The sequence below is a fragment of the Wyeomyia smithii genome, chromosome 3 (assembly GCF_029784165.1).
Source record: "Wyeomyia smithii strain HCP4-BCI-WySm-NY-G18 chromosome 3, ASM2978416v1, whole genome shotgun sequence".
Classification (NCBI taxonomy): Eukaryota; Metazoa; Arthropoda; class Insecta; order Diptera; family Culicidae; genus Wyeomyia; species Wyeomyia smithii.
Genome location: NC_073696.1, coordinates 257,117,791 through 257,127,497, shown reverse-complemented (window position 1 = coordinate 257,127,497; position 9,707 = coordinate 257,117,791). Strand labels below are relative to the sequence as shown.

Here is a 9,707-nt window from a genome sequence, read left to right as displayed (position 1 = left end):
GGATTCTCCTGCGTCGTTCAAGCGTGTCAAGGCCAATAAGGCGACACCGCTCGGAATACGGTGGTAGGTTACCGGGATCACGTCAGGGAAGATTTCTCAACGCTAAGCGGATAAATCTTTTTTGTACTCGTGCAATCCTCAAAATCCAACTAAGCGCATTTTCCAATATTGGTCTCACGAGTGAACAGTATAAACTTTCAAACAGTATGGATTATTAAAATCACGTCCTATGTTTAGTAAAGCGAGCAATGTATGTTGTTTCGCGGGAATGCGAAGATAAACGGGAATAGAAGGTGTGACTAGACTTAGAAAAAATTTCCCTCGTCCAGACGGGACTTGAACCCGCAATCTCCATTGTCTCCGGCAAGGTGTTTTGGCCAATTAAACTACTGGGTAAGGTTAACTCTTCCTAAAGCCTGTAGTACACTCTTTGACCGAGCGACAAATATTTGTCACTTTTTGACAGATAAAAATTTGGTCAAAGAGAATTATTTGTCACTCTCCAATTTTAACATGGGGCAAACACGGGCAAACAACAACCATGATGTCAAATAAATTTGACCATTATGTCAGAAGGTCAAATATTTGACCATTAGACAAAGATTGTACTACAGGCTTAAGACCAATGTCGAATCACCCTCTACCAAGGTTGTTAATCGATAATTTATCGTAAACGCCGATAACGATACCGTCTGTTATCGTTATCGACGATGACGCTTACGTCTTCAGACATTATCGTCATTGTCAATGACGATAGCTACTGGACGGTATCGAATCAATAACGTTTGTTTATTACCATCCACTGCAATACCATCTTTTGCTTTATTAGTTATATCATTTAGATACATTTCAAATGCAAATATGACAATGCTACATACCTTACTATTCGAATTTGTGCTTTAAACAAATAAGGAAAAGTTTCTTCCTGTTGCCTAGTGATGTTTCGTCACCAATCCTCCGAAGTGAAAAAACGTTTCCACACCCCGTGCCTGCTTTGATCAAGTCGTACACCATTCGCTACCACAGCAGACAAAACTGGCATAAGGCGTTAGTGAGCTGCTAACGTCTGGTGACTATCGTTATCGCCGATAACGTTAATGTTTGAAGATGGTATCGTCATCGTCAATAACGATACCATACGTTATCGGTAACGGCGATGACGATTATCGACGATATTCTTTCGTATTGACAACCTTGCCCTCTACTATTGTGTTCCCGCATCTCATCACACCGCGATGAAACTGTACACACTGCCCTGTGGGAGTTTATTCCTGTAACTGAGAGAGTGGTCACTTTCAGAGTTGCCAATACAATTTTAAATTAAACTGGAAGAATGCTGAAGAAAAAACTGGAAAAACTGGATTCCATATAGATATACAAAATACCAAAAAATTTAATTGTGAGAGAGCTTCTCTGTGATGGCTATTGAATCCAATATAAGTTTTAATACAGCAACTTCGAGCTTACATTTTGTGGAAATTGTAGACTAAAAAATTTCATTCACAGGAATAAAATTCGAAATTGCGCGCCCAGTTTATCGCAAAATCAGGAAAATAAAGTAGGCCGTGTTTCGTGCGAGAAGATACAATACTGAAAATGCTGTTAAGAATTTCAACACTGACTTATCAAACCACAAAATTTACGTTTTCAAAATATTTCCAAACCAACCGGAGCTTGAGTGTCCAAAAAATCTGGATAAAACTGGCAGATATACAAAAAAAAAACTGAAAGATTATGGGATTGAACTGTTTGACTGGATCACTTGAAAAAAAAACTGGAAGAATCCAGTTTAAACTGGAACATTGGCAACTCTGGTCTCTTTACGCACACTATGTATAATGAATTATTATTTCTACAGCGGGTTCGAGTCCCGTCTGGACGAGGGAAATTTTTTCTAAGTCTAGTCACACCTTCTATCCCGTTTATCTTCGCATTCCCGCAAAACTACATACATTGCCCGCTTTACTAAACTTAAAATGTAAGTCAATTATGACAAAAAATGAAATTAGTTCGTAACGTCCTATTTTACCAATGAAGCCGAGTTGCCTTAGAAATGATAGATGAGCGGTTCAGATTAAAGTTGAGCTTGCCATCGAACAAAACACCAAGGTCGTTAACTTGATCCACTCTTTCGATCCCATGACCGGCAATCTTATAGTCGAACAGGACAGGATTCGCAATGCGATGGAATGTCATGATCTGGCATTTCGCGATACTGACTATGAGCAAGTTTCTGCGGCACCAACTTATAAAAATATCCAGCAATCTTTGTAACTCACGACAATCATCAATGGTCCGCACAGTCAAATACAGCTTCAGATCATCAGCATACACCACTTACACCCAGTACCTACTCAATAGCAATGTCACATCGTTGAAATAAAGTAAGAAAAGGAGCGGCCCCATATGACTACCTTGTGGTATTCCAGATGTACTGGAGAACGAGGATGGATGAGCAGGAGTTCAACATCACGCGTAGTGTCCGACCACATAAGTAAGATCTTAGCCAACCAACAAATTGTTGCGACGCACCAAGTTTCAAAAGCTTTCGTAAAAGTATGCGGTGATCAATTCGGTAAAAAGCTGCCTTTAAATCAGTGTATATGACGTCAATCTGGGCCTTCTGCTCCATGCAAGTCGTTGTGAAGTCCAAAAGATTTGTGGTAACAGAACGTCGTGGCATGAACCCGTGTTGGTCGCTAGAAATGAAGTTTTTCGTACAAGATAAGATTCCCGAGCTAACCACAATTTTCTAATTCCTAATGTTACGTCGATCTCCACTTTTAAATACAGGAAACATGTATACGACTGCTTCCAAATCTGCGGGAGTTTTCATTGCTCAAATGATCGGTTAAAAATGCGAGATAAGGGTTCAGCTAAAACGGTTGCACAGCGGGTATAGACTACTGTTGGGATTCCATCGGGCCCCACAGAAAAAGAAGATTTAAGTCTTTTCGCAGCTCCCAGTATCATATCCGTAGTAATTTCAAATGAACTTAGATCAACTAAGTTTAACGGTACATCTGCCGAAGCAATCTTAGCATCCGATTCGGAAGCAGTGCTGTCGGCGAAAACAGAAGCGAAAAATTTAGCAAACAACTCACATGAATCCAGGGAACATGCTGCTCCGAGTTCATTTAATGGATGTGTGGCATGTTGATCCGAGTTCATTTAATGGACCCACAAAACGTTCAAAAAATAGATTCTCATAAGAATTGCTGTTTTTTATCTCTTTTTGTACATCAAAATCTGCTCTTTAGAGTTTCTTCGAGAGCGCCAATTTTCTTGTTTTTATAAGCGAGTTCCTTGGTCAGGTCACTCATTCCAGCCTTAGTTTCAATCGTCTTATCTTTACTAACTTTGGTCACACCGGCAAAGGACTTGCTGCCAGTGGCCAATCTGCTGTATGGTGTCTTCTTGTTGATATACCGGACAACTGCGACTACAGATCGAGTGGAGGTTTGTTGGGCATCTGGGGCGGAAAGCGGTTGCAAAACAAGGAGAATTTAGGGCATAGCGACCACGGGTAGAAGATGATTGCTGGCGTCGCAGTTACGTAGGTCCGGAAGTATCGCACTTAAAACCTCGCTTAAAACACAACATTGTGGTTGGGTAGTAAGGGAAAGTTTTGCATCGGAGATATTCGACTCAAACTGGAATATTTGTTGCGGCAGGTTCCCTTTTGTTTCCAGAACCGGTTCGTCTCGCGGTTCGGTGAAGTCGCCATTGTACCAAACAACAGCAAACTGCCGCCGTGTTTTGCTGTGGAAACCAAATGCTGAACCTAGAGCTTTGATCCTGGTTTTAACCACACCATCGGTCTTCTGTTCGATCCAGAAACAGAAACAAATACTGTACTAGCAGCTATCAAATCTCGCGTAATTTTTCAAAGGGACCTAAGTAACAATGACAGATTCTCTCCTCTCTCACTTTGTTTCGTTAATTACGTCGTCATCTAGGTCGTCATTATATATACTTTCTGAACTTTTTTTCCCCTTAATCGAGAGATAGTAATACCGCAGATAACAGACATCTAAGCTAATTTTGCTTCATGTGTAAAAAGACGCAACGGTTTTTTAGCATGTCGCAATACGCAGTATGGTGGCGCTAAGAGCACTTAGTGGTCAATGATTCGATAAAATCGATAGTTTTCCAGCTCTTATCGATATTATTGCAATATATTTGTTTGTTTTAGTGTTAATATGGAAAAAAATACACAAACCTCACAAAAACAGTGTCATATCGTTGCAAAAACAGCTACTCTATTATTTGTGAGAACTTTCATGCGTCTGGCAGCTTTGACTATAATCCAGCGCTGCCATCACTAAAGTGGTTCAAGTCGCAAGTTGCAGAAAGATGTCGTTAGCATTCCAAACGAGTAAGAATTTGAAATCTTACACACGATTTCTGGAGTTTTTTGTTATAGCTTGGATATCTGTTATCTGTGGTAATACTGTCTTGCTTATTATGCATTGAGTGTTATGAAATATGGAAACAATAACATGATTCTCGCGTAATTTTTCAAAGCGACCTATCTAACATTGAGAGACTCTCTTTGTTTACTTTCTCTTTGATCAATAATTATGTTATTTTTTCCATATTTCATAACACTTAATGCATAGTAAGCAAGACAGTATTACTATCTCTCGATTAAGGGAAAAAAAAGCTTAGAAAGTATATATAATGACGACCTAGATGACGACGTTATTAACGAAACAAAGTGAGAGAGGAGAGAATCTGTCATTGTTACTTAGGTCCCTTTGAAAATTACGCGAGAATTTTAGAAGAAAGAATTAGTAGAGACAGTTACGTAGTAACTGTCATGTTTGCTTGAAATTGAAAATTTCGGAGGGGAGTCAGGCTGATCAGCGCTACGTAATCGTTACATAGGGGGGGAGGGGATCTGAAATCTAGATTTTCAGCGTTACGATATTTGTGTACAACGCCTAACCATTCATTTTTCCAGATATCGAAAATTTATAATATTCGGATTATTGTTCCCTATTGCAGACGTTCAATTCATTCCGTTACAATCCAAATGTCTCAACTATTTTTCCGGCTGTTTTGCCAATTTCCCTCAATGTCGGTCAGGTCAATTTGAATTCAGCGCTTTCTATTTAATGAATAAGACATTTTTCAACCGATTTTACATAACAAACCCCTAGGATTCCTTGAAATTCAATCCTGACATGCAGCGTTTTTAATAACCCTTGTTCTTCTTTATGTAATGAAAATCATTGCGCAATTTGTTTTCAATATCACAAACATTAGACATTTGCGCGCGTTTTCATTCTTACGATACGTTCCTCGTCTTCGACGTTAGAAACGCCCTCTCTCAATCAGCATATAGGGTGCCGGAGAAAACACTGTTTCCGCTGAATTTCGTTTTTCATATCGACTTATTATATATCTGAGCCCAAACTTCCAAAAGCATGCAGTCATCATACATCTGGCCTATTATTTCAGTTAAAGCCTGCCCACAATTCTGTTAAATATCCTTTATTTCGCTCTTCTCTTGATTTGCAACTGTCGCTGCTCTGTATAGCTAGCGTTTGTTTTCTTTTTTTCATCCTGACCGGACCAACGATTCTTTCCTTTCCTGTCCTGTCGGTTGTTCTTCATCACACTTTTAACCTAATAAGTGTAATAATCGTAATAATTTATTTATATAATCATCATTATTATTATTGTGTTTCATTTTGTTCTGTCATCGATCTTTAACATGGACTAAAAAAGTTGCTGATATTATTTTTTGCAAACGGGAGTGCGAAGAAATTGTCATCGGACGACTTTTTTAGAGGGGGTAGTGCTTTTTTTATTAGGGACGTAGCAACTGATAACAGTAAGCGGTGTTACAAACAGAATAATGCGCACTGCAGCTGTTGTTAGTGAAAGTAAATTCAATTAGGTGAGTTGAAGTTTAAGTTTTCAACCTGTTTGATGGGCCATTAAAAGTTTTTTTCTTTCTTTCAAAGTATAATTCACAGCCACTCTTGGGTTAGAAAATGAAAACTAAGAAGAGATAAGCTTATAATCGGCTGATTGAAATTGAATGTGGTGTTGCGGGACTTGTTAGTAAAAATACCGCTAAAGTTCCCGGGTTACTTTATTCAACCTTTACTTTTTTTCGCTCGCAATACACTCACGGGTGGAGAAAGGAATCAGAACTGAATCGATTCATCTACTCTTTCGTGCTTCTTCTTTTTTTCATCTGTTCTACAGTGAGAAGGCAATTCATTATTTTGATTTGCAATTTTTGCCCTTTCTGTTCTGTATTAATTTAGTGATAAAATGATGAGCGAGTTGGAAACTTAGACGATGTGAGTTTTGTTTAAAAACCACTATTCATTCCTTGTTTAGCAGCTACAATACTTTAGTTTAGATTTGCAACTACATTGATAGTTTTACGCTAGCTTCCAGTAATAGATACACGAACTCTGGGAGTCGTTATCGACTGCTTTTTTTTGGTTACTAACATCGTGGTCGTTTTTCTGCTCATATTTTTTTTCTGATGATAATGTGTGGCTATAGGTTCTGTTGATTATTTTTTGTTTGTTTGTTTGTTGGCTTACAAATGGATTACGTTACCTACTGCACACACTCGGTATGGTATGTACTTTCACTCGTTTGCTGCCTTTGTTGCTTGCCACCGCCACAGATTTCGACAGCAGTCGGTACGCAATGATATATTCTATCCCTATCGTCGTTTGCTCTAATTATTTATAACACTAGTTCTGTTTATTCTGATTTTTTTTGTTCTGGATTTCTATTGTCCTCCCCTATTGATTACACATAGTTTCGATTTTTTCTGCAACGGTTATATTTACTCTGTTTTTTTTTTACTTTAAACTTTTGTTCTATACATCATTGCTATATATTTCCACCTTTGAACGCCTGAATGTGTATTCGTGTGTGGGTGTTTTGTTATTTTTGTAGTGCCCCTCGCGTATCAGCAAACGCATCTACGTGTTGTTGGATCTCCTGTTATTGGTTGCTATATAAAACATGATTATCATCACTGTTTTCATTTGTTTATTTGTTGATTTGGTTTATCTCACATAGACGAAGATTTGCGTTTGACAGCTTAAGATTTTACAAACCATTCTAGTCACTCTCCCGCGCGCAATTTTACTCACAATCATTCATATTCTACTAAACTGTCACTAACATTATAAAGTCCGTTATAGAATCTAAATAGGATAAGGTAGTTCATGCAATCGGCCGTGTGAGTATGTGTGTGTATATGTAACTCAAAACGTGTCTGTGTGTGATGGTGGTGGTTCGACTTTTGCTGACAAAAATCACAGGTAGGTATAGTTATTACAGTTTTAAAAGCATGAATGTTTATCTCTAGACTTTCTGTTAGCTTGCTTGCCCTGCTATTGATGTACTATTCTGCTTGATTTATAGTATTGAAGATACTGAGCTATTGTGACAGATAAATGAGTATACATTACATTGATTTCACTATAGATGTTCCGTATGTTATGCATGTGTAGGATTTTTTTATCTGTTTTGCGAAAAAAAATAGCAATCATTCATCGGTTTTTGGGGCTAGGCTTCCAAAGATGGACCATCAGTTTACCAATCATTATTATGGCATGTGAAAATTAATTATCAAAACACATTTCAATGTAGTGTGCCAAGAAAAGAACATACGAGCGCCAGAAATAATGTTATTCAAGCGACATTTTTAAAGAAGGGCGAACTCGCCCTCGATAAGTTTGAGCAATTTAATATTAATGGTAGGAATCAAAGAAATAGTTATCGGTTTCCGTTATACTCTACTAGAAATTTTTTTTTTTGGAAATAAATATTGAAATTCAGTCCGCGCAAATATATATTTCGACTGTGACATACAGTCTTCCTCAGTGCTTATGTGCACCAGTCCACATAAGGGGCCATCCACATACCACGTGGACAGATTTTTAACGATTTTGACCCCCCCCCCCTCCCCCTCCGTGGACAACTGCCTATATAAATTCTAAAAAGATTGTATGGACCGTGGACATTAATCAACCCTCCCCCCCCAAGGCTGTCCACGTGGTATGTGGATGGCCCCTAAGCACTGAGGAAGACTGTATGTCACAGTCGAAATATATAGCGAATTTCTTTATTCCACCAGCTCACCTCGTTTTGACCTGGAAGCGCACTAACTGCTGTCAAAACCCTTCTTTATTCGCTCGATTTTGACTCAGTTTTGACCTGCCGTGCTGCCCGAAGCGCACTGTGAAATTTGTCAGCTTCAACCCACCACCGCACGTGCTAAGTTCGTAAACAATTATCTGGCATCTCTTTCTTACTTGCGTCTTAAATGGCGATGACGTTTTATTATTCCTCGGCAGTTTTGCCCTCACACAGTGGAATAAAGAAATTCGCTAATAGATTTGCGCGGACTGAATTTCAATATTTATTTCCAAAAAAAAATTTCTAGTAGAGTATAACGGAAACCGATAACTATTTCTTTGATTTCTTAAATCACTCTGCTAAGACGCTCGGTATAGATTTTCTAAATTAATGGTAGGATTTCAAAACTGCTCGGTTCAATCAGTATCAATCTGTCTGTTTATTTCTCTAACGTCGAATTGAAATCAAGTATGGAATAAGATTTAAAAAAAAAAAGTTCAAACAGCGCTGAAAAAATAAGTGTTTACACGAATTGCCGCTTATCAAATTTTTAGACAGAAAATTTAGCCAAAAAAAAAATGCGTCCCACCTGATTCGCTTGTGTTCGATTTTGTTAATTTCAGTGTACTCTCCGGAAGGTGGAAAACGTTACCGATGATAATGTTTGCTGTAGCCCTCCTGCTGTTGGTGCAGCCGTGGAAGATGATAACGAGGATGATGATGAGGGGGGTGTTTGTTGCTGCTGCTGCTGGGGTGCCGCTCGAAGTGGTACCCAGGGTGAAACGCCACCGGAAGAGGATGCTGATGATGGTAACGGCGGTGTCGGTGGTGGAACTGCGATTGGTACCTTGATCGCCTTCGGTAAAATTTGTATTGTTTGTGGTAGTTGCTGTTGTTGTTCTGTGGGCGACTGCAACCGCAGCGAGTGCAACTGTTTCTGCATTACCATCACCTGCTGATGATGATGGGGAGGTGGTGGCGGGGGCGGTATAATTACGATAAGTTCCTCTTCCTCCTCTTCGTCATCTTCGTCCTCGTCCTCCTCGTCGCGCTCCTCGTAGTACTCAGCGTCGTGGACGAAAGTTGTTAGCCGATTGGGTTTGCGGGCACGTTGGTTTGCGGTTGGGTAAGGAGACGTAGAAACTGAGGCCGGGCCTCGAGATGAGTGCTGGTGGTTTTGGATTTCTAGGCGAGTACTAATGCTACTATTGTTAATTAATGAATCGGATGCGGCGGTTGTTCCGATGCCACCAGCTGCTGGGACGGCAGTTGATGAAGACGATCGGGAAGATGATGAAGATGAACCGGCTGAGTTGGGCGAGGGTGATGAAGATGAAGATGATTTCTGCTTCCTGCTGCTTCCGCCACCACCACTGCCGCCGCCGCGCCGTCGGGTCAGATAGCGATTCAGAAGGGAGAGAAATTATTATTTCCGTTTGCTCGGCGGCAACGGTTGATTCTGGTTTCGCTGGGGCGTCTGCGGTCGGTTCGCGTTCGTGCCAGTGTACTGATACTTTGCCTTCTTTTCCGATGGTTTTAGAATCTGTCGAGCAAAAACAAACAGCAAATAAATTGAAATG

General features: G+C 39.7%; 1 protein-coding gene across 4 annotated transcripts in view; it reads right to left on the bottom strand.

Moving 5' to 3' along the window:
- Positions 1-5,483: 5,483 nt before the first annotated feature.
- Positions 5,484-9,707, bottom strand: part of LOC129727772 (serine/threonine-protein phosphatase PP1-beta catalytic subunit) — a 118,513-nt gene continuing 114,289 nt past the window's right edge. For all 4 annotated transcript variants that reach the window (XM_055685919.1, XM_055685923.1, XM_055685922.1 and 1 more), the window contains one exon: positions 5,484-9,670. In XM_055685919.1, coding sequence (XP_055541894.1) covers positions 9,554-9,670 — 117 coding nt within the window. In that variant the 3' untranslated portion in view covers positions 5,484-9,553. The remainder of the gene's footprint in view (positions 9,671-9,707) is intronic.